At 39.6% G+C, this 25,686-nt stretch overlaps 1 protein-coding gene across 1 annotated transcript in view; it reads right to left on the bottom strand.

Annotated features, from left to right (window-relative positions):
* Positions 1-25,686, bottom strand: part of Pcdh15 (protocadherin related 15) — a 1,155,509-nt gene that overhangs the window by 270,763 nt on the left and 859,060 nt on the right. Inside the window, exons 9-11 of the mRNA XM_026785470.1 lie at positions 22,955-23,074; positions 12,080-12,190; positions 6,660-6,830 (exon numbers count right to left, since the gene is read on the bottom strand). Of these exons, the coding sequence (XP_026641271.1) occupies positions 6,660-6,830; positions 12,080-12,190; positions 22,955-23,074 (402 nt within the window). The remainder of the gene's footprint in view (positions 1-6,659; positions 6,831-12,079; positions 12,191-22,954; positions 23,075-25,686) is intronic.

Below are 25,686 nucleotides of genomic sequence, written 5' to 3'. Positions count from 1 at the left end.
TAATGGAATAAAACATATTCATAGTATATAGAGGGGAATCCCATATCAGTTCTTGGGTCACTTTTCTATGAAATAACAACATCTGCAAATAAAGATATGCTTACTGTTTCCCTTCCTTTTTGTATGCCCTTGGTCTCCTCCAGTTGTCTTACTGTTATAGCTAAGACTTCAAGTATTATATTGAATAGGAATAAAGAGAGTGGGCAGCCTCACTTGTCATGTTTCTGATTTTAGTGGAAATACATTGAGTTTCTACTTAGATTAATGTTGGCTGAGTGCACCAAGTTTTAGTGTGTATAATGTTTAGATGTTTCTGTATATTGCGTATATTTCCCAGCCTCTTACTTTATCATTGAAGTACATTGTGGGTCATTTTCCATTCATATGAAAAGTCAGAATGCCCAACGATATGGTCAGTGTAAACCGTTGGTAACCCAAAGCCCCAGAGCACCGGGTAAACTGGAAACTCAGTAGAACAATTTGGAAAACTTTATAAAATCCTTTGTTTTTCATATTTCTAATAAGAAAAGAGAGAAAGGATCAGGCACTGAGTGCTCTCCTGTTGACATTTAGAACGTGGCATGTTGATATATTTTTGGCTCGGGGCATTTATTACCTTGTGGCATTTTGCCTCAGCTGTTTCTCTGCACAAAGGGATAATATACTGCATAATTAATTCAACACGAGCCTGCCAGTGCCACACCTGGCTGTTCAAAAAATATACAGAGCACGAGTACTCAGTCCTTTTAAAGGGCTCAACTCATGCTGAAGTCATTAGAAATACCCAATCAGAATAAATTAGGCAGCACCAACACACTCAACTCGCTTTTCCAAGGTGGAATTCAAGTTAAATACAGTCATACACTTAAAAATTAATCTAAATTGCCTACTTCTTATCAAGAACCAGTGAGTGAACACCCTACCAGGCGACAACATGCGACACTGACAATGAGAACTATAGATGGGAATATTAAAGTCCTTTCCAGGAGGTGGGTTGTGTCCATCAGATGAACAGCATATGTGATGGATGTTTTTCCTGTAGTGTAGATGGCAAACTGAGAAGTTTACAGATACCAGGCGTGTTACCTAATACCACTGAGGATTTTTCCTTCACATCGGCTTATTAGTAAGTGTCCTACTGTGGCAGAAAACATCTTCCTAATTTATTTCCAACTCCAATTTGGGAAACAATCAGAGAGTTTCAAAATGCAAGGCTAAGAAGAGTTTAACATAACCTAACACAATTTACACAACTTTTGCCTTTTACTACAACATATATTTCGTAGATAATTATAGATCAAGAATTCTTTGTAATGACTACTTGGAACTCTTTTTGTCCAAGTAAAGATATACTTAATCTTGACGCTCAGATCACCATTACTTTAAAGTTTCTCCAGACTTCAAAAATAAATTCCTTCTTGGAGTTTAACTGTTTTACCAAAAATTTCAATTTCGTATTATCGAGATGGAGATGTGATAGAGTGGACGGTGGTAAACAGAAAACTTCCTGCACCTCTGAAGAACCTCTCTACAGAGGCATACCTGAGACACTCCTAACCAAGTCGGTAGTCTTTGTTACTGTCACTTTTGTGGATTAGCTGAGACAGTCCTAACCGAGCCTGTGGTCTTTGTTACTGTCATTCTTGTGGATTATCTGTTGCTTCTATTACCTGAATCTGAGGCTTTTGATCATCTGTTTGACCTTGGGGGAAAATATACAATATACCATTTGAATGTGTTGTTTATCAGTTCTTGCACTGTCTAAATTGCCACTGTTTCTTCTCTAGGTATGTGTACAAGGCCCCCTCAAAAGCTCCATGGGAAACACATTGCAAAGAATTGTGCTAAAGATTGAGCAGGGAGTCAAATTTAGTATTTGTGACATTATTGAAATGGAAAGGAGGCCTGACGAGCAGCGTGTTGAGACACCTGGGGCTTGCTATGGCAACCAGGGAAGATGCTGACTCCACGGGGACTGTTAGAGTCCTGCTTTAAGAACACCTTGCCTAGAAAGTGGAAAGGCAAATTGGTGCTTGCCATTCTATTCTTACTTTAAAAGACCTAAAGTGAATTAAAATATACAGATAATGTGGCTCTTTTTATAATCTATGATTATTTTAAATCAATGTAGACACATATGTATTGAACTCTTTACATGTGCTTGATTGTTATAGAACGGAATGGGTAGGAGCTGTTTTTATTTATTTTAGTATATGTTTCTTAGCATATCAGCTAATCAATTTAAAATAAACCTTATTCAACATCTACTATTTGAGGTCACTGGATTCAAGCTGGAATACAGTAAAAAATAAAACCCCCACTTTCTACTGAAAAAGAACTAGGTGATTGAGTGTTATGCAACACATGTAGTGGGGATATGCAAACATAATTTTACATTATTCAAAATAAATGTTTAATAGCAAACTTAACCTTAATGTATGAAAAACATAAGACAAGGATAGATGGAGACGTGCAGGAACAAATCAGAGTCAGGTGTTTGTAGCTGAGGTGTTTATGAGAGAATAGAGATAAGTTAGAGAAAAGGACAAGGTACAGCATTACTTTGAACAAAATGCTGAAAAGCTTCTTGACTTACTTGATATGCCCCATTTAACATCAGTATTTCCTTTTATTCTAAAAAGTCAAATATCAGAACTGATCCATATTTTGCAAACTAGCTTTGGTTTTGATGTGTGGGTGACTAGAGGCAGAAGAGACAGAAGGTTAGGGATTTCAGGGTTAACAAAAATACCTTTAAGTGAATAGCTGGCTTTGGGAATTGGGGGGAAAACACATTTGAGCACGGTAAAGATGTCAACTGAAGTGGGTTTGGGACATATTAGAGCTAGCCATGAAGTATAGTAAGGTGACTGTATAGAGGCAGTAACTATAAAACCATGATAAACCAAAGCTTGGAACCTAGGATAGAGCTGGAGACAGAGATGCAGCTTCAGCCTATTTAAAGAGAACCAGAACTCACTCATGTGGTATTAATTTAGTCTTAACAAAAACTGTATTAAGGCAAAAATTTAAAAACAGAGAAATCTAGATATCCCTACATTTAAGAAGAAAAAAATGCAACAAGCTTTTCTAATATAAGTAAAACCATAAAACATTTAAGATAAACTCAAAGCCCTATGTTTATAAAACATGTTTATCTCTAAATGTATGCTCACTTAAAATTTAAAAGGAAGCACAGACGTTGAATTTTATAAGTTAGAGTACACTTGACCACATTCTAAAAGGTTATTTTTTTTTAAGCTGATGAATTTTGTGTGTGTTACAGTAGAATTAAGAGTATCACTGAGGTAATTCTTGGAAAATTTCCCAAACATACAGAGGTGAGTATTGAAAGGACTTTTGGAACCTAAGGAATTAGTTTGAGAATTAGGCAGTGGGTAATTAGAGTCAACATGTGCAGTTCAGCTGACATCAATGGTTATTTTTCTCACTCAGAATAGCAAGATCTTATTTATTAAAATTTCCCAAATTTTTACCAGGATATATAAAGGAAAATTAAAGATTTAAAGATAGAAGATGGGGGGGGGATGAAAAGACAGACATAAACAAAGCAATTTTACCATGAAATTTTAAAATGAACTCTTGTTTGACCTGAGCTTTGTAGTGGATTCAAGTAACGATGTGGAAGGACACATGAATCTTTAAAAACTTCCTTTCTCCCGTGGTCTTCGTAAGCACAATTTGGACACCCCTCCACCCTGCCAGCAACATTTGTCTACAGCTAAACCAAGCAGAGATTTGACTGAGGTAGAAGCAACACTGTTACTGCCTAAGCTACTTCCCAGATGTTTATGCCACTGCTCTAATAAGGTTATTTTCAACTCACTGTCTTGCTCTGGGCAAGTAGCAGCAGAATTAACCTGCTAGCAACCCGGGTTACCCATCCTCAACATGGTTCCAGGGCCACAGGCAGAAATATTGAGATGCTTCTTCAAATCTCATAAAACAGAACCATAGCTTTATGGAAACTTTAAATGATTATAGTTTGAAGGTACTGAACTTTTGAAGTAAACACATTGCGTATTTTTTCCTGGATGGCAATACAAATCATCTCTAATGAGTAACTATCAACTTCCATATTTATGGATATAAAAATTTACTTTTCTTGGTTTCACAGAGCATTAAGGAATGAATCGATCTCCTAGAATGATGAAGTATGAGGCTGGAGGGATGACTCAGAGGTTAAGAGCACTCACTACTCTTGTAGAGGACCTGCATTCAGAATGTTCCCAGAACCTGTGTCATTTGGATCACAACTACCAGGAACTGACTCTAGTTTCTGGAGATCCATGACACTCTTTTGACTGCTACAGGCACCACACACATATAAGCAGGCATTCACACATACAAAGAAAATAAAAATAATAATAAATATAGCGAGTGATTGATTATCCTAGAATTTTAATATAGCATTAATTCATAAAGCATGGGTTTAAGAGCCACCCAAAGGATCCCTTCTCATGTGTTTATTTCATTTGTTTGAATGTCTCCATTTATCCAAGAAAGCACTGAGCATGCTCAGACCACCTGAGGTTTCTGTTAACTGTCATTCATGGGGGTTAATTTATCAGAGATTCCTTGATCAGACATCAGCCGTCTCCTCATATTACACTAGTAAGTTAGAGGCAAAGGAACAGATTGTCCCACTGAAAGCACAGTAACTGTAAAAGTTGAGGTACATCTTCCTCGGGTACTGACATTCAGTGTATGAAAATTATCATGAAGAGTGAGTGCGATGATATTGAAGGGGAGTCAACGGCACATCAGGCATCATAGTTTCCAGAGGTAGCATCAACGCCCAGCTTAGCACATGCCACCGGAGCCACAGGAGTCCTCTGTGTTAGTGTGTAGTGTTAGCCAGGCAATGGAGTTAAGACTCTATTAGTGATCATATATATCTTTCACTCTTACATACACAAGCATACACAAACGAACGCACGCGTGCATGTGCACACACAGTGTGCATAAATACCCTCTACAATTCACTTATTCAAGCAACCATGGGAAATTATGTAAATTCTCTGAAGGCTAATATGCAGAATTTGCATAAAGATAGGGCCTCTGCAAGAGAAGATATGGGTATGTTTGCTCTGTTGATATTTGCTTAGTTTGTGAGTTCATGGCAAACTGGACATTTAATATTACTGTTAGTTACTGTTATCATTTATCTGACTCCTCCAAACCCTGTGAATATAAGATTTCCAGCTCTTAAAAACCTCAGGGTAAAATGCTGCTCAAACTACAGCTTCAATCTTCCCTCAAAATATCAAGTCCTATTAAACAGCCATTGGATCGAGTTGATGAATATAATTATTTCTGTACCCATAATCCTTCCTGTTGGTGTCTCAGTAGCTAGATAAACTAACCTAGTAACAAATTAATACCAAAGTATTTTCAACATTCTCATTAAACTTTACAAAACACCCGGCTGTTCCCCACTGGTAGTATCTTTTCTTACAGAAATTCAAATGTTAATATCAAGACATAAAATTAAGTTGCCAAAGATTTTCCAACTAGTTCTAATATTGGAAATTATGTTGGGGAACCCAGAGAGCTGGACAAATAACAGAGAAAGTTCAGGGAAATAAGCCTGGGAATATAACTTTCATGAAACAATACATGTACATACATAGGCACATATATGTGTTAATGCATGCAGGAATGCATGCACACATTTGAAAAAAATACTATTTTGATCTTATCTAGATTCCTTATTATGCTACAATTTGTTAATATTTTCTTAGTTTTTATTAATGTGCATTTGTCGTATAAAATGGTTGGCTTCTTTCTGAGATTTTCATTCCTATGTATTATGAATTTAGATTATATTCACCCCCGGTTGCCTTTTTCTGATGTCTCTCATTTCCTGCTGGACTATTTTCTCTTTTCAAACACTCCTTCTTTTACTGTGCTATATCATCATATCATCTATTACACATTCATACATCTATCCAACAATTAGTCAATCATCTGTAAACTTACTTGCCCATCCATGCATGCATTCATCCATCCACCTAGCCACCCACCCATCCATGTAAGCTTTGCACATGAGAGACAACACACAGTCCTGTCCTTCTAAGTTTTTAATGTAATTTTCAGGAACATGCCTGCCTTAAACTCTTGCCTCTTGGGTATATGTATCTGGCACTCAGGATGTTCTAAATTATGACTTTCATATGCCTGAAATGTACAGTTTTGCTTATATGTTTTAAAATTCAGAATTGAATGTGGAAAATATACTTTCTTGTTTTGCTTTCCTGCTTCTTTATAGCATATCTGCAAGGGGTCATTTGTATACTCAGGATCTGCTAGCTTCTACTTCCAGAGAGCCCAGCAGCATCTCCAACATTTCTAAATGTGTTAGCAACTGGACACTGTTCTAATTTACTGGTGAAAACACTTTTTAAAAATTAGTCTCAGAGAGCTTGCAGCTCCTTGAGATTCTTTCCACTTTGTAAAGGATAAAATTACACAATGTGATGTTATCTACATAGTATATAAAAATAGTTACATAAAACCAACACTTCAGTTCTTTGTAAATACATTTTGCTATTATCTACCACTGTCTGCACAGCATTTTGACAGGATTCTGATGGGCTTAAAGATACAAATAGAATAGAAAAGATGAGTTTACTTACCGGAGTCCTCAGTTCAGGAATGGCAGCTTGGTAGGTTAGTGGACGGCAGTCACGGGTGTTTGGCACAAGGACACAGGGCAGAAACATTGGTCCGAGGTCATCTCCATCTAGAATGTCCACCGTGAGGGTAGTGGTGGTTGTTCGCCTCTCATTCAGATTCTGGGCACGGTCCTGATGAGTGTAAAACAAACAATTAGATAACTAGATGATATAAATGTCAGGTACAATTAATTCTTTCTTCTTTGTTTCTTCTTCTTGCTTATTCTGCTCCTCCTTTTTCTTCTTCTGTTTGTTTTTGAGGCAGGGCTTCTCTGTCTCCTGGTACGCGCTTTGTATACCAGGCTGGCCTCAAGCTCACAGAGTTCTGCTGTGCCTTTGCCTCCAGAGTACTGGTATTAAAGGTGTGTAGCACCATGCCTGGTTTCATAAGTCTTCTTAAAAGTAACTTAACAATGTGTGATTCTGACCTAAAATCTTTGTTACTGTAACATAAAACTTTTGAAATAGACTAACAATATATTACTTTCTACAGCCCACCTAAAGCTAAAATGGTATCAGATACAATCTGAGGTCTATAGCAGAGATCTTGCACTTGACTGCAACCCACTACTCTATGATCTCCCCACTAATATGCCTGGTAAATGCCTTGATTTGTGCCATTCTGTTGTGACTATAAAAGTCCATGTGATCTTCCTTACAGTGGGTTGTGCCATCAGAGAAGCCTGAATTGCTGCTTCCAGGTCACAATCTGTCTTTTGTATATAGCTCAGAATAAACCGTCTCCTATTCCTTTGTTACAAAAGCTGTGATTTCTTCATTATTGGGAATAACACAGAGTGCCATATATCCTAAATAGCATCTTTGTTTTACTAACATGTTATAGTAGTATAAAAACTTTGCTACAAAGAAACATCTCTGGTGGTTTGGGTTTGTTCAGCAAGTCTGGACTTTATGAGTACATCTCTCTGCCTTTAGGTCTCTGATCTGCTTGAGCCTTGTAAAAACCAGATGGCCTAAAACAAAGGTCCATCCTTCCTCTTAGAATGTTTACGCTGGGAACCTTGCCATTTTAATTCCTTCTCTGCTCCTGAAGGATGTAAATCTTTCCCATAGCGCTCTAACCTAAACTTACTCCCTTTTAATGGCTCAGGAGTCATTCACTTACAAGTTAAGCTAACAAGTTATGGTTAAGGAATTTGAGTTTTCTACTCAATACCCATAGAAACATGGGAATAAAACCTTCTAAAAGATTTGGTATGAATTCTAAAATTTCTTATCATCATAAACATACAAAGGTTTACTTTTCCCATGAAAAGGACCATTATTAAATATATGATTTTCAACTTCATGTCTCAACCCTACATGCATGCCAACCACCCTCTAGTCCTTGTGATCCAGACTTTTTTCTCTTTTGCTGTATCAATATCCTTTAATAGACCACCCTGAAAATATTTTATTTTGCTTTGAAAATTCATTTCTACTAAGCAATATCCAAAATATGCATTTTCCCCAGTAGCTACATAATATCATTTTCTGTTAATATATCCACCAGGAGGCTCTGCATTTAGTCATAACATCTCTTAACAAGTTCTCAGGTTTTTGTTGATCTTGGCAGCATCAATACCAAGATCATATATTTTGTACAATGTCTTTCAATGTAACTTATGGGATTTGGGGAAAAAAACTTGCAGTGGTAAAGTCCCCCCTTTGTCACAGTATGCCAAGGGTGTATTCATTAATAGGATGATAATTTCCATTGCATAGTTAAGGTTGCATTTGTCATTTCCCACACAAGGGATGGGAAATGGTGTTATCTACAATAATTGAAATCTACAGTTTCTTGAAAGAATGTTTGTCAGGGTCCCACAAGGAAGAAATATTGGATGAAGCAGTTCCTCCTGCGGTAGCCACTGATGATGGTGGTGGTGGCAGGATCCCTTTTTGAGCTATCCTGGAGAGCCACATCTGTGTGCTCCATTCCTACATCCAGATCGGGCCCGCTGGCAGCATGGCACAAGTGACTAAGGAAAACAACACTGTCAGCTATGAATGATGAGAAGGGAAGAAGTCTCTGCATACATTTTACCTAGTTTCAGTCAGTTTACTTCACTCCCTGGGAGGAGAGGATGCAACACAGCTAAAAAGAAAAGCTCACTCATTATATGTCCTAATTTAGACTCTTGACTGCTCTTTTCTTCCTTAAAAATAAGATGTTTGCAAATTTTATTTTAAATTGGGATATTTAATTAACTTAGAAAACTGTAATTACTATGGACAGAAATGGTGCTTTAAAGCATTTTTTTTCTGAGTTTAACTGCTACTCTACAACCGGAATCATGTGCCATCCAAATTTGCATGAGACAGTTCTCATCACAGTGAAGCTATGGGTGGTCAAGGGTAACTGCTATCACAGGATGGACTCTGGCACTGTAGGATCAGAAAGTGTAAACAGTTAGGAGGAACTAGAGACCTCCAGTCCACAGGAAAACTAAGTAAGGGAAGGCAACGGAAACACACAACCAGGAAACAGCTGTCTGCAATCAAGAAAGAGACCTCCCCATCCCTGAAACAAGCCCTGACCAATTCTCATCTGGAGTTTTAGACTCCAAGCTCCTGATAAAATAAATTGCTGTTGCATAAGGTGCCCATTCTATGGTGAGAGTGATGGAGTGTATCCGACATAGGTTGGACTATGGATCAAGGGACTAGGATGTAGGAAAACCATCCACTCTCAAAGCCAGTGTAGGCCTGGAGTCTCTGGGTTCTTATCTCATGAACTCAAAGAATGAAATTCAGCGGGCAAGTGAGTTTCCAAAGGAAACTTTATTATAGAATTATATGTAAGAGCTTAAGAAAAAGACTATAGAGCTTCTGTTAACAGACGTGGGTCCTCAGAAATGGGGAAGCACTGAGTTGTTAAAAGAATTTCACGGGACTTGAGGCAGACACTGGGGTGAGATATGGGGCGGGGAAGCAGGGGAGCTTCCTCAGTCTGCTCATCCTCCAGGTATCTCAGTGTCTCCATCCTGATTCACATGGAGCTTCTGCTCAGAGGTGTTGATTTGTGATACATCAGACCTCCCTTACAGCATGTCTAGCTTTTGACCATGACAAACTGTTGGCAGGACCAAGGACCTTTCTGACTGCTGACACAGGATCGGGGCTAAAACTTTACTGTTTTGCATCTCTACCCTAAAGTCGACATCATTACCTTAAAGCACAATCAGTTTCTTTCTCTCCTTTAATTATTTTTCTTAAAACTGAATCATTATGTTCCACTCAGTGTAGGTATTTTAAGTTATCATTAACTAAAATGTGGGAAAAATATTGTGTATGTGTTTTCAACACAGAATTATACATCAAAGACAAAAAAAAATCTTATCATGAACTCACAAAGACCAGAATGAAGGTGAAAAACGAAACCCCCTTGGACAAGATAAGGAAGTGTGAGGAACGGCTGTGCCTAAGAGAAGGAGTGCACTCATAGCTCCAAATCCCAGCCTGGGGACCAGGTCTGCGCAGTCTCTGGAAATCGGATGAAATTTGAAAAGCTGACCTTCCCCAGCCTTTGTATGCTCATTAATTCTCTGGTTTACAGACAGGCCAAGATTCCATAACCTGCCATCTCAACAAAAGCTCATGGAGAAACAGATGAATAACATCAAAAGCTCATTCTGACCATTGACTAGAGTAGGGTTGGTGTGATTGCACTTTCTGTCAGTGCTTGTAGGAGACCACACAAACTGACTCCCAAGTTGTTAGGAAAGTCCACAGAGGGTTTCAATACTCTAATACCACACGGTAGCAGGATGCCTCTCAGGTTCCATGCCTACTCAGCTTCTGAATAAAATTATCACCATGTATCATGATGAAAAACAAACTTTGTTTTTTTCAAAACAAGGCATGTGCCTAGTACAGTCTCAAGCAAAATTACCTCTGACAAGGAGCTCGGGTACAGCTCATTATCACCCCCACTCCATTTATTAACTACAGCTCCAAATGCTGACCTGTGATTTTAAGATTTTAACATGCTGGATGTTAGACAACATGTGATACTTTACTTTCTCCATTCCAAATGAAAATACTTTCTGTGGACTGTTTTGATTCCTTGGACTTCTTCAATTGAACTTGTCAAAAACTACCTTTTTGCATTGAGTACTCCTATTCTCTTTAGCAATATATTGAATAAGTAGGATTTTATGAGATGGAGCCAGGGGTATGAAGATTTTAGCAAATGATATGAAATTATATGAACTTGACTAAAATAAATTTGAGGTAGAAATGCTTATTTTATTTTTGAAGCCATGTCATGTGATCTCTGGAATAAATATCTAGCATTTACATTCACTACGACAGTAGCTCCACAATTGCCTGGGGACACCTCACAGCCCCATTTACAGACACATGTATTCAATACTGTGCCCTCACTACCAGATGTCTACCGCAGCAGAAAATGCAGCCTAGCCAGAGCAGCCCTGAGAACATCGCCACAGTCAGTTCCCTGCAACCGCAGTGGAAGCTGTGGATGCTTCTAACCAAGCAAGGACGGAGCAACTCTAGCAGAGATCAAGTCCAGGATTAATCTAAAAATACAAATGGCAGCAACGTTGTCTTCATTTAAATTATTTTAGTATTGGGTCTTTAATTATTTTTGAAGGTTTTTTTTTGTTGTTTTAGTTGTTCATTTGACATAGTCACATAGTGTTCATGACTTTTATTCATACCAATAGATGGAAAAATACTGTATTACAGTTCCATCTGTCTGGATATCCATAAATACACTTTTCTTTGAAGCATTTATCCTACTATTTTACCTCAAGACACTCTAGAAACTGGCAAGGCAAAATTAGTGGGGTTTAAGACACATCGCACATATGAACAGGAAGCAGAAGCCACTGAGGTTGCAGAAGTGACTTTACATACCCATGAAATGAAGATAATTTATGTACCTCCTCTGATGTGCAGTTGTTGCTGCCATTGGTAACCAAAGAGCAGAAGTTTGTGAGCTGCCTGAGCTCCAGACTCTCTTAGCCACTGATCCAGCCTCTCAGTCCTACCGTCAGATTTTACTTATAAACTTCTGGGGTAGAATTCAGAAAAAACAAAAATACCTTTTGTAACATGCTTCGGGGTGACAGCACTGTAGCTAGTTGTGTATAGTATCTGAAGAAATACCTCAGCATGGGCAGAGACAATCTTTTGTAGTATGGTTAGCACATCAGAGGGTGACTTACATAGAGAAAAGAGTGAAGAGAAACAATACCCAACCCCTTCCTACATCTGTCTGTAGAATATACCCTCCAAGTGCAAGGGTGCTCTGGTAACGACTTAGAGACGCTCAGCCCTCGGGAAGTCACCACGCCTGTCCAGACGCACACTTTGCTTCGGAAGCACGAGAACAAGAGCGGCCCGGCACTCACGTTAGCTTGGATGATGACGTAGTAGCGGGTCTTGTCCTCATAGTTGAGTCTTTTCCTCAGCACCACATTTCCGGTTAGCATGAGTGGGATTTCAAAGGTGTCGTTGGATGTCTGCGAATGTTAAAGAGACACACTTCAGACCAGCTGTGGATGCGGACGGCGTAGGCTGCTATCGCGGTTAATTCTCCTCCAACATCGGAGTCGACAGGTGGAAAGTTTGAGAAGAAAGCATGAGTGTTAACTTCAGAGTTGACATTCTTTCTTATCAAAGTGATTGCCGGGAGATGGTGGCACACGCCTTTAATCCCAGCACTTGGGAGGCAGAGGCAGGCGGATCTCTGTGAGTTCGAGACCAGCCTGGTCTACAGAGCTAGTTCCAGGACAGCCTCCAAAGCCACAGAGAAACCCTGTCTCGACAAACCAAAAAAACAAAAACAAAAACAAAAACAAAGTGATTGAGGGCTATCCACGCATTCCCTCAGAGTCCTTCGAATATGCTAACTTTTCATAGTTTTTCATGTGTTATTTGATACATTCATCCAGAGACCTAGACTGGTTCTTAACCAAGTCTATTCATATGAGAAAAACTTACCCTATTGTCTTTAATTATCTTTGCCATTTGTTTTTGCACAAAAGAGTTCAAACATTTCCGATTTATAATTTCTACTGAATTTCACTTTTCAACAGTAGTATTTACTTTGTATTCTTAGTATTTTTTTCCCTTTGAAAAAGGGTATATTATTATAAACTAATATGGGAGCCAGCGAGATGCCTCAGCAGGGAAATGCTGATAGCCACACCTGGAGACCAGAGACGGCTCATTTGAACTCACATGATTCACATGATAGAAGAAGAGAACTGATTTCCTCAAGTCTCTCATTCACTTACACACACACACACACACACACACACACACACACACACGGGTGACTGTATACACACACGTATGTACACACTATCGATGCAATAAAAATAGATTTAAAGAAAAAGATCAAGGAGGTGACTCAGAGGATAAGGGTTCCTGCTGCCAAGTTAACCCTCAGGACCTGATTTAACGCCTGGAAGCTGGATCCTGAAAATAGAGAACTTAGGCTTAGGCTGTCTTCTGATTCTCATACACACACAAAACAAATACATAAAAAACATAATTATGAAACAATTGAAATAAAATAATCTTGGATGCGGGTTAATGTGTTAGGCTTTGCCGCCTGCCTGTGCCCTGAGCTTCTCCCAGCAAAAACATACAGGGAGAAGGACAGCTTCCAAGAATGTTTGGGATCCTTGCTCTGTTCATCATCCCTTACAGTTAAGTTCATTAAAGTCTCAGGAGAGGAGAACTTCACAGGTTAGGGTCTTAGCCTTAAAAGCCTTCTGTGGCTCTAGTCACTGTGGAGAAGGGTTGATGATGACCTCAGGAACTGTGTCAATTCCCTCTATCTCCACCTCTGCAACCAATTATCAGGAACTTGTTTTGTGACTCTGTGTTGAGCAGCTTCTTCCATACAGATTAATGCAGCAGCTTCTGCAAGGAGAGTCAGCCTATCAGGACCCAGGAAACCCATAAGAGTTTTAGAAGACTAAACACACACACACACACGCACGCACATGCACACACACACACACACACACACGTGTCAGATGCTTGACCTAAAAGCTTTCTCATCCCTGGACTCAGAATTCAAAGCTTAGCTTTTCCACTTCTTTGTGCTAGGAAGGTGAGGCTGTAAGTACACTGACTAAAGCAATCAAACCATGGTAATGCCATTTTTTTAAACGATGATTTTTGTTTGTTTTTATATGCCACTCAATCCTGGGCAAAACAGAAGACTTTCTCTTAATTCGAAAAAGTGATAAAGGAACAAATTCCCTCTCCTGTTTCTGGATGTTGTCAGATGAGACCTGAATCTCCACAGCCAATTAGTGAGCATTACTGGATTACTGAAACTATTTAGAAGTTGCTAACATGCTAACAAAGTCTGAGGAGAATAAAATGTGGAGTCCAGGTTTTGTCTGTGAGGTTTTAGACATGTCCAGATGTTTGCTCCACCTTTGAGAGACAATGAATCATATTTTGGGTTGGACATCTTTAACTCTGGTTTCTAACTTCCACAACTGGAAGCCTCATGTTCCCTGGTGATTTTTGTCTCTGCCTGTGTGTTGTGGTCTGCGGATCTTTCCATGTAGACTGTGGCTCCCTGTTCTTGCCATCTGCTCCTGTGTTTTTAAAACTGTCTGAGCAATTTGTTTCTCTGCATAGTTAAGTTTCTGATACCTTCCTCTTTGTCTTATTTCAGATTAAGAATTTGATGTGATGATATACTATTGCTCTTCACAAACAAAGGATTTGGTTTTTTTGCTTATCTTACAGATTCTTAATGGCCCAAGACTGGGACAGCAACCCTTCTATCAATGTAACCAAATAATATATGGTATTTTTCCCAAATATAGTTACTAACAGTTTCATTAAAATTTTGTAGACTTATTACAATGATGTTAGTAGCCACGTTATTACTGTTAAAAGGACTTTTCAATTTAATTTCTATAGCTTTATCTAACTATCACATATACGATATTTTTCCTTTTTGTTTTATAAATTTTTGCATCTCAAAAAACAAAAGGGAAAGTATGTGCTTTATAATCAAGCTAGGTTTGAGTGGCTGGGACACTTCTATACTGTGGTCAATAACTGTTAAGCAAGTAGGTTTTTGAGTATGAATTTGTTTTCTAAATTTCTGAATTCTAACAAAAGTTTCAGAAACAAAACATAGGCTGTATATTCAGGACATTCTTTCCTATTTTTTCGTTCCATTTAGAAGTATATTGGACTAAATCAGCTCTAAATAGATGTCACAGTTAGTGAGATTTTGTAAGCAGACACTGTTTGTTTGAATTGTTACAAATGGGCTGTGAGGGAACTGGGAACACATATCCAGCTTCCCATGAGGAAGACAGAAGAGGTGGACATCACACCTCAGTTTCTGGTATCAACCAACCTGAGTGTTATGGAACTTCATGTGACTCATCCAATGCTGATGGACATGGATAAGAATTTACTTGAGAAACAGTGAGCATGGAGGTGACAGGCGTGACCCCCATGGCACTTTGCTCAGAGGCTTGGCCCACAAAGAATTTGGGAGCAGAACAACACCGGATCCAAAGCAGTATTACATTTGTGAGACAAAGCCACTGCTTTCTCTGGCTGCTTTGGAGACTTCCTTGTAAGCACAAAGGATGTTTCTTTTCTGTGTTGGAAACTTCAGTGTTTACCTCCCACTCTGTATTAAAGAAGAAAAGCTTGCTGCTGAAAAAAATCTACTATTTCCTCCTGGTTCAAAACATCCGCTCAGCGTTCACAGAGGAACACGCACAAGTACCTGGAAATGCAGTAACTTCACAGTTATCAGACAGGAGGTCATCCTCCATTTAAGATAGGTCAAACAATTATGTCACCACTCTAGACAGATACCAAGGTGGCAGGAAGGACAGGTAGAATTACCAGCCCATGTATACACAACTCCGCAACAAGGGAGGAAGAGGGTTACTGCTATTCTGGAAACTCTAGTCCCAAGGCTGACCCAACCTCACAAACTTAGAGGTCATGGCAGCTGTGCTGGTATCTTCATAGAAACAGATGCTCTGGAAGCAGGAAGTAGCTAACCTTCCTCCATCCCCTGATTAAAACTCTGGCCATTTATTCATTCTAAAGATAAATAATGATTGTGTACAGAGCTCACATCTGTGCAATACTTAGAAATATTGTTCTATCTTCATTTGTATTTATGGTAAAAATACAGAAGGAACACCTCCACAAAGGCAGGGACACACACACGGACATAGGTCCCCTTGAGAGCAGCTGAGTGCAAATGTGCCTAGGAGGACCAGTAATTCAAGTGCTGTGGAAGGCAGATAATAGCCTGTCCCTCAGAAGCTCTTTCTCACAAACCTCACAAATGTTTTGAAAGCTCGCTACACACCTCAATGTCATCCCCCTTTCTGTTTCCATCTTCTTCTCCTCTCGTCCATATGATTCTTTCGGCTTTCCCCATTTGCTCATTTGGAGTATAGCTGACTTTATCATGGAGTCCCAATGGACATTATCAACTGGTTCCTACCCAGCCTGCATTCACTCTTTCCCGCATCTCTTAATAAGACAGGCCACTGATGGGGGACAATGGTCTTTTATCCTGTCATTTGTATTATTTTTAATAAAATGTGGATTGGCCAGTAGCTAGGCAGGAAGTAGAGGCGGGGTGTCAAGAACAGGAGAATTCTGGGAAGAGGAAGGCTCAGTCTGCAGTCATCACCCAGACCTAGAGGGACACAGATGAGAATGCCTCGCTGATGAAAGGAACCAAGCCACGTGGCTATCACAGACAAAACTTATGGGTTAAGATGTAAGAATTAATTACTAAGAAGCCTGAGCTAATAGGCCCACCAGTTTATCACTATATGTAGACCTCTGTGTATTTCTTTGGGACTGAACGACTGTGGGACCTGGTGGGACAGAAATCTCTGCCAACAGACCACTGCATGCCTTCAGCTGCTATCAATATCTAGGTTGTACCACCGCTGAGAGTTCTTCCTGACCAAATTCTCCAAGGAGAAAATAAGAAGGCTTAACAAGATTTGCCAGTCTCTAGCTACTCAAAAGGGACTGACTAGAATTTAAGCAGACAATAAAATTTGGCCATTTATAGGAGGAATGGATACTAGTCAATTACTAGTATCAATTAAAAATTGATAAAAAAGATGTTCTTAAAGGTACAATAGTAGCAATCATATGTTTAAGGCTCACACAATAAGAGGGAAATCATGCCTGGTACTAGAAACCTAACCCACTACCTGGGTCTACTGGACCTTAGAGGAGAGCCTACAGGCATTGCTTTATTAGAGCAGGGTAACTGCTATCTGTATTCAGAATACTCACCCTTACACTCACAGATAATTCAATGGAGAAATGGAATGGGGAAATGATTTTAAAATATTTTAGTTAAAACTTTAAAACATTATAAGAAGAAAGACGGTATAGAAGAAAGCAGAAGAGTTCAAATATTTTTAAATGGCAAAGTAGAAATAAAAAATAATCAAAGAGTAGCAAAAAGTACAGAAGGAGTTTCAGTTTCCTTAGAAGTAAGTTATTCTGAGTGAAGACTTCATACCAAAATTATTCTCACTACTCTTGTGATTGCAGTCTGAGAGAAGTCTCAGCAGAGGCTCACGGGAGCTGAGAAGAGGCACTGGAAGACACACATGGAGGAAAACCAAAGTGTGCTGTCTGAGACCACAGTTTTTGAGACCATAGGCTACTAGACTGGAAACGCATGATGTGACCCAGACTCATCTGAGACTTGGTGAGTTTAGCCAATCTAGTCAACCATAAATGTTTACATGCATTTATTCTTGAACATAATGACTCTGCCATAACACTGCATTCTTACTCTACTGACTGCTGGAGATGTCATGGAATGGTGGTATCCTCACAGCATCTTCTTCTACCCAAAGCATCAGCATCCTTTTTCTTGTATGTAAAGTAGCGAATGATCATCTGTTGTGGGAATTCATTCAGCCAATACCCTTTTAGAGACCAGCCCATTAGGATGTGGTCTGATGTACTATAAGCACAGAGAGGAAGCATGCTCAACTCTTTTCCCCTTTGGTTTGGTTGGTAACTGGGGCTGGGTTGGCAGCTCCCAGTGCTCACAGAGCTTTCTTATTGTGAGTCTTCCCAATAAACATTTGTTATCCTTTATTATGGACTCTCATGGACCTTCTTAATTATGCCTACTAACATCTCAGAGTTCAATATCTTTACTAAGTTTACTTCTATCAGAAGGCATAGTCCAGGACAGATTTGAAGATTTAAAGTCTCTAGATGCAATGCCAGTGGTGACCCAGCAGCTTACAGTCTGTCAGTGCATATCTGCAGTGGAACTGGATAGGCTGAAGGGATGCTCAACTGCTCCAGGTTGTTCAAATTTTAAAAGATGCAGTCATTGCTGCTATCACACTATCTTTTAGAAAAAGCAGGGTGGTCCAAAAGCAAACACAAGGGATAGTACTCATTTACTAAAAACATGACTCCTGTGTTGCCCCATACACTTACACATCTCCATTAACTGGGAAGAGAAAGAAGCCAGGATATTCTGAATGAGAGAGAGAGAAAGAGAGAGAGAGAGAGAGAGAGAGAGAGAGAGAGAGAGAGAGAGAGAGGAGAGAGGAGAATGGGGTATGTTTTCTTATTTTGTAATTGTGTTAGGAAAGACTGACATTAGCATTATACTGAGACTCTTCAAATCTGATGGAGATCCTTGAATATTCATCAACTAAAATATTGAGGTACCGATTTCAAGACCACAAATTTGATGAGGGTGAGGGAGAAAATACCAGAAAGAATCTAGAGAGAGAAGGAGAAATTGAGAGTTGACCCTAAACCCCACTTTCATGAATTTCCCTACCAGCAGATCAATTAAGAAGAGGACAGACTGAAAGGGATGGGAGTTGTGCTCAATGGCAAACTTGCGTCTGCCGTTCAGCTAACATGAAGAGAATCAAGGGTCTCTCTCCCGTCTAAGACTCACCATGCTCAGGATGGACTCCATACCAGCCTGACATGACTGAGGAGGAAATGCTAGCCTTTAGAAAGGGGAGACTCAAATAAACAGTATTACATTAATCACACAATTATTTATTCAATTATATAAATTGTCTATTATGACAGTGACTGTGCTAAACACATAAAATGCCCACAACAAATAAAAATTGGAAAATATTCTTTGTATTGTTTGAAAAGAATTAAGACCCATGAAATACAGAGCAATTTGATACAAAGAATACAATGCCCAAATTGTTTTTTAAATATAAAAACAGATCATAGAAATTGGGTAACAACAGGTTGGAATTGCGTGAAAGTGTAGTGGCCTTGAACATAGGTCAATGGATGATATAGTTTGTAAACAAAAGAGGAAAATACATAGAAAGTGAATGAACAGAGCCATGGACCCATGGAACGCCATCAAAATGTCTGGCATTCCTGTAACTAGAGCCTCAGAGGAGAAAGAGTTTCAGGAAAGTCAGAGAAGCCAGGGTGTTAAGGAGACAATGGCTGATTTAATTTAGGAATGATACACACCCATGATGAACAATCATTCTAAAAGAAGTTAACTCTAAAGGAACACCTGAAATGCAAAAATGTCATGTCATTAAGCACTGAAATTAAATGAGAAAAAAAAACCCTGAAGGTATATTTATAGGTAAATGACACAGCACACGCTGGAAACACAACTAAGTATGTGCCCACTCCTCTTATCAGAAGCACCAGGAGGAGTGATGTATGTGGTTAAAAGACTTGTGTGACGCCATTACACTGTGCTGATGCACAGGATGGAGAGGCTGACCTTAAGGTGGGATGGAATGGACTTTGTATGTATAGTCAGTGCCTCAGAGGTAGGAGTGGTCCAGCCTAACATCAGAAGATGCTGTTATAATGAAACTCACAATTTCTCGAGAAGTTCAACAAAAACAAAAACATATATTGCTATGAAGTTTCATAATATTTCCACTTTGGCTCAAAAATGGCTTAAGAGGCTGTGTGAACAAATTTGTGAGAGTGTGAGTTGGATTAGTTTTCATTTCACAAAGATCTGACTCAAGGATTAAAAGTCTGACTTGAGGCACCAAGTGAAAGAAAACAAGTCAATTTGTCTTATTTATCCTGTGCTGTATAGCATGAGACTAGTTTGAAAGTATAGCTGTTTGGACATTAGGAATAAGTAGAATGTTATGATATTTATTAATTGCTATAGGAGTCACAGCACCAGGAAATAAAATCACCAGGCAGCTCTGTCATAGAAACACAACACAATACGACTAGAGCTGAAGTCAACGCTAAGTGTCTAGGATGCCAAAAGGTAGGTTCCCTACAGCGTGTCCTGTGCATCCTGGGAGAAAGCTCAGTGAGTAAAATGCTTGGGTAAAAGTGTAAAGGACTGAGTTCAAATCCCCAGAACCTGTAGGAAGTCAGATGCAGCAACACAGGCTTGTAACCCTCATGTGCCCACAGCGAGCTGGAAAGGAGAGACAGAATGACTTGGAGCTGCAGGACTAGCTTCCTGATATACACGATGGTGATAGGAGACATTGCCTTAGACATGGTAGGAAGTGAGAGGCTCCACACCCAAGGTTCCCCCCCCAGTATCCACATGAGCACCATGGAACACTTGTGCCTATGTGGACACAAATGTACATACACACACACACACACACACACACACACACACACACACACCCTAATTAACACAGTATATCAAATTCAGAAGTTCAGAGTTTTCACAATATCTTAATAATTTGCCCCAGTGAACAAGATCTCGAACCAGGCACCTTCTGCAATTACTGACAGTAGTAGTGCTGCCAATGGTAAAATTCGCATTTCCTTGTAATTTTGAACTCTGTAACTGAATGGCTTATCCATCTGGAGGTTGTAAGAGACACATAATTGATCATAGTAGCAGAACAGCTAATCCCTGAAAGGCAAAGCAGTCAAAGTGGAGATTTTCACTGTGAGGAAAGGACTCGGCCTCACAGAACTTCTGAAGGTCAGCTTCTAGGTAACTCACAGCTGTCTCAAGATGCAAATAAACCTTGGATTTTTTTTCAATGCAATAAATATTTCTTTAAAATTCATGGGTTGGCTCTTTATTGCTTTCTGTGTTCTGTTTGTACAGCTTGATACCAAAGACTAGGGAAAGACGGTTAAGTTGGGTGAGAGTCATGCATACAGAGTTATTTAGGAAAACCCAGAGAAGAAAACCGCGAATGTCTTGGAAAAGCCATGTGCATGTGGTCACTGGTCTTCCTACCACTGAAGGGAAGGAGTTGTTCCCGCCCTTGACTGCTCAGGTTCATGCTCCTTATGTCATTCCTCACGCAACGCTTCACAGCACCGATCACTGCCAGGGAACTCTCTCGTTCTCATCACCTGGCCTCGTGCCCTGTCTACACACCGGTTCAGAGGCTCCTTTGAAGGGGAAACAAGACAAACTCCACATTTTCTACACACCGGTTCAGAGGCTCCTTTGAAGGGGAAACAAAGACAAACTCCACATTTTCGAAGCCTTCTTTTGACCTTATTATCGTCCTAAGATTTTTTAAAAATTGTATTTAGCTTTCAACACAGGTCATCAACACCCACCTCATTAGCACACAGTGAAAAGCCCACGCCTCTGAAATGAACATTTGTCTTCTGAAGTGTCAGGAAGTTACTTTCAACTCTGGACCTGGTTTTCTCTCCTGAACTACCTGACCTGAGAGAAGAAAGCCCTCGGGGAAGACATCCCCAAATAGTTATCCAGTACCAACTGGTCAGCTCTGAAGTCATATATGTGCAAGTAACATTATACAGACTGAAGGACTGAGCAGATTGTATTTATAGTTAGAAATATAACTATACATGTGTGTGTGCAGCTGTGTGTAACAAGAATTATAAAGGGGGCATGAATTTGAGAGAGAACAGGATAGAAAAATGGGTGGGATGGGAGAGAAAAAAGGGAAGGAAAAATTGTGCATTATATTTTAATCTCAAAACACTTAAAATATTTTTTAAATGCAAAGATGTGTAAACTCAGTGTGTGTCATTCATTTAATTTACATAATCAATGACAGTTGAAGCTAAATTTGAGTCTGCATTCTGCAAGCCAAGAGACTTCTTCCTGTTTCTTCTTATTTGCACAAAGCTATGGAAGGAGTGAAGGTCTGAGCAATGGGGATGTTACATTAACTGTGCTTTGTTTTATATTTTTAATATGATTAGGAAGGAGAAGTGTGACATCAGCAAACTCACATGAGAAGCAGTTTTTACTCTTTTTAGGAAAACCTAGAATAATCCAGAAGCTGCCTTGGGAGTTATGAAGAAGTACTCTGGTTGGGTTTTTCTTTCCTTTCTTGCTTTTCCCTCTTTCTTTTCTTTTTATTGAAAATATATTCTTCTCTCATACAATATACACTGACAACAATTTCCCATCCCTCCACTCCCCCAGATTCACTTTCTCTATTTCCCTTAAGGAAAGAGCATGCCTCTAAGGAACAACAACTAAACATAACTAAACAAGAGAAGGCAAAACTATCCTATGTAGACTGAACAAGGTAATCCAATCGGAGGAAAAGAACCCCAAGAGCAGACAAAAGAGTCAGAGACACACCCACTCCCACTGTCAGGAGATGACCCAAACACCAAACCAACAACCACAACATAAATGTAGTGAACCTAGCACAGCCCCACACAGCCCCGTATTTGCCACTTCAACCCCCATGAGCCCATGTGAGCCCTGCTTTGTTGATTCTGTATGCCATGTTCTCCCAGCCTTTTCAGTTAAAGATTTCTGACATAATGTACAATTCACTAGAAACAAATCATTTCATGACTTAAGCTATTAGAAAACCAACACACATATCCTCTGGTCTGAAACAAACAAACGGAGCCTACCCACAAACCACAAGGCCATTGCTAGAAGTTGTGCCTTGTTCTCCATAGGGTCCATAGTAGCACAGAAGGGCATTAGGGCCAGTGTATGCCAGAAACACTACCTGTGTTTGCCAGGTATGATGGCAGCAGCAAAATTATCTGCATGCCTTCCAAGCTGGGCCCCATCTGGTCTGTGTTGCTCTATGCTGCCACTGGTGGTTCATTTAGAATGTTCTGGAGTTCAGTGTAATGGAAATTTAGTAAAAAAAAAATGATGCATTATATTTATTTTCAAAACAAGTTTTATAAAATATTCATCAATATTAAGAATAGGGCAACTCAGGGATAACTTAATAACTGTATCAGATGAAAGAACTCCCCATGACATGCCTGCCCACAAACAGAAAATGAGAACCTACCGGATCTTCTGGGTTGTATTGAATGACATACTCTATCTGTCCATTCGGGCCATCATCGATGTCTGTAGCTCCATTGTCTCCTGAAAACCCCGTGAATATTGTGGTGCCAACTGGAGTGAGCTGAAAAGAGAAAAGAAAGAAACACGGTCTGTTCTCCTTTGATCATCTGTACAAAACTTCCAGCTTAAAAGCCATCTCTGTATTACACAGAGAATGAGAGAAGTCAGCTGCTCAAGCCACAGACTCATAGTACTAAGAATAAATAGGTAAATCTGTGCGGTTCTCACACAAGAGACCTTAAGTATGTCAAGTTTGAAACAACAGGAAAGTGATGGGATAGAGAGACAGAAAGTTGAAAAGCACACTTGGACCTTTGTGTGCCATTAGCATCTCAGCACCTGTGGAGAAAAATGCATCTGTTTTCTTTTGTAGAAACATTAAGGCATTAAGTTATTCGCAAGCTAGAACTTTAATTGGGTTTGGGGATTTTATTTTAAAACAAAGAATCATTTCAGAGAGTCACAAAATCCAGGTTGGTAATGCATGCAGAAGGTAGGTTAGCAAATATCTAATCTCATGCCCAAATCTAGTCCTCGAGCATAAGCCTTCCCTTCTATTTCTCTGGCTATCTTAAAAATAAAACACTTAATGACACTGACTTTAAACTACTCAAAAGAGAAGTGTATTCATTTATTTTTGCAACTTTAACGTTACCACAGATATTAATGCTATTTATTTATGAATTTTTCTAATTCTGATTCAGGATTTGGTGTTATACATATCATCAATGACAGATTACATTTGGTCAAACTTATTTTTTTATTTTAGAAATTCAAACAGAAATACCATTCTACAAGCAATTTTATTAGTTTATATCTGGAAGGAAGAGGAGAAACAATAGCTTCCTGTATGAACAGAGAAGGGGGATATGATTGTTATATTGGTACATGGGAGATGTATCTAAATAACATCTGAAGTCAATGTTAGAAGGGGATGTAAGCCCTTGAAAACTAAATTGCGAGCTGCAGCATAACAGAAGATTTGGCCATTTTATTCCCTTCACGCTACCGTCTCTGTTCATACTTAGAGTAAGAAATCAATTGATCTCCAGCTTGGGAAATGTTTACAGTTTGGGTTTCTCAGTGTGGAGGAGGGCAGGCTTGGGCACAGCCATGCAATCACAGGGCTCAGCATTGTACCAAGGAGTGAGCTTGGCTCTGTTTCCTGACTGTGTGATTATAGCAAACATCTTAGTGCAGATGGCTCCTGCTCATTTTTACTGTTCTAGCACACTAACGTGAACACGTGTGCATTCACACATGCAGGAGTGCCGTTCCGTTCCCCGTGATCTGCTGATGACAGGCCTGTCTAGCAAAGGTTTGAAGCTGATGGAAGAGCACTATCTGGCAACAACGTGTGGAGGCTCTTGGTGACCATTGTGCCAATTAAAATCTGCAGTAAATGCAAGTGAATGAGATGGGGAGAGACAAAATTTTTAAAAATTAGTAACATTAGGGCTAGGAAGATGGCTCAATGATTAGTTAGCTTGCCTGTCAAGCAAGAGGACCTGGCCTTGGATACTCAGAGCCGAGGCAAATACTCTGCAGGTGTTACAGCAGCCTCTGATTCCAGTCCCAGAAGGCAAAGGAGGGGATCCCAGTAACAAGCTGACTAAAGAAATATTCTAGATGATCTCAGGGTATGCTTGAAAGAGTCTGCCTCCCAGACTAGGTGATTTCTGGATTTGATTGAGGGAGTCTGCCACAAAGAATATTATAAAGAACCATCCAAGAAGATTGTGGACTCTAGCTTCAGGTCTCCACAGGCACATTCACTTGTATGCGTGTGCATGTACACACGCACATCCATACGCGGGCGCGCGCACGCGCACACACACACACACACACCATATTCATACACATGAAAAGAAGAAAAAGACAAAAATAAATGTAAAAATAGTAGACTTCAACAATATTTCTTGGTATTTATTCCCATCAGAAATTGCTCGTATATTTGTACTTACATGTCTGTGTACATGTGGCCTGTAGGGGTGAGTATACAAGCATATACCCAAGATGTATGTCTGCGCTAGAAATATGCTCGTAAACTTGTCTGTGCACATGTACCAACCACATAGGTGTGAATGTATAAGCATATCTTCATGTGAGCATTTCTTACTGATGCACAATCAATGCTCCGTTTTAAACTCCTGAGTATCCTGTGGGTGCGGGACCCCCAAGATGCCTGCTCTTGCCAGACATAGTAGCGGATGTCTTTAATCCCAGCACTGGGGAGGCAGAGGCAGGTGGATCTCTGTGAGTTCGAGGCCAGTCTGGTCTACAGAGCTAGTTCCAGGACAGTTAAGGTTACACAGAGAAACCCTGCCTCCAACAACAAACAAAACCAGACAGCAACAAAGACTGCTTGCTTTTTTGTAGACTATACTGTGTGGTAGTCATCATTTTGGGGCACATGTGCTACACAAGTAAGTAGGTTCTATATCTTTTATATTTCAATATGCCACACATAAATTTGGTTTTTGAAGAGCCCTATATACAGTAAGACCAGCCTGGGAAATGCCTGAGGGTGTCATTTACTTATGGAATTTGTGTCTTTCCTCACAAATCATTTACACAGCTATCTGAAGGTTCATAAACTATACAGATTAATTAAAGATCAAAAGGGTAGAAAATCACTACCCAGAAAGTAAAATAGTTTATGAAGTTTTTTTT

Source organism: Microtus ochrogaster, linkage group LG2, assembly GCF_000317375.1.
Source record: "Microtus ochrogaster isolate Prairie Vole_2 linkage group LG2, MicOch1.0, whole genome shotgun sequence".
Lineage (NCBI taxonomy): Eukaryota > Metazoa > Chordata > Mammalia > Rodentia > Cricetidae > Microtus > Microtus ochrogaster.
This window is presented reverse-complemented; position numbering and strand designations above follow the sequence as displayed.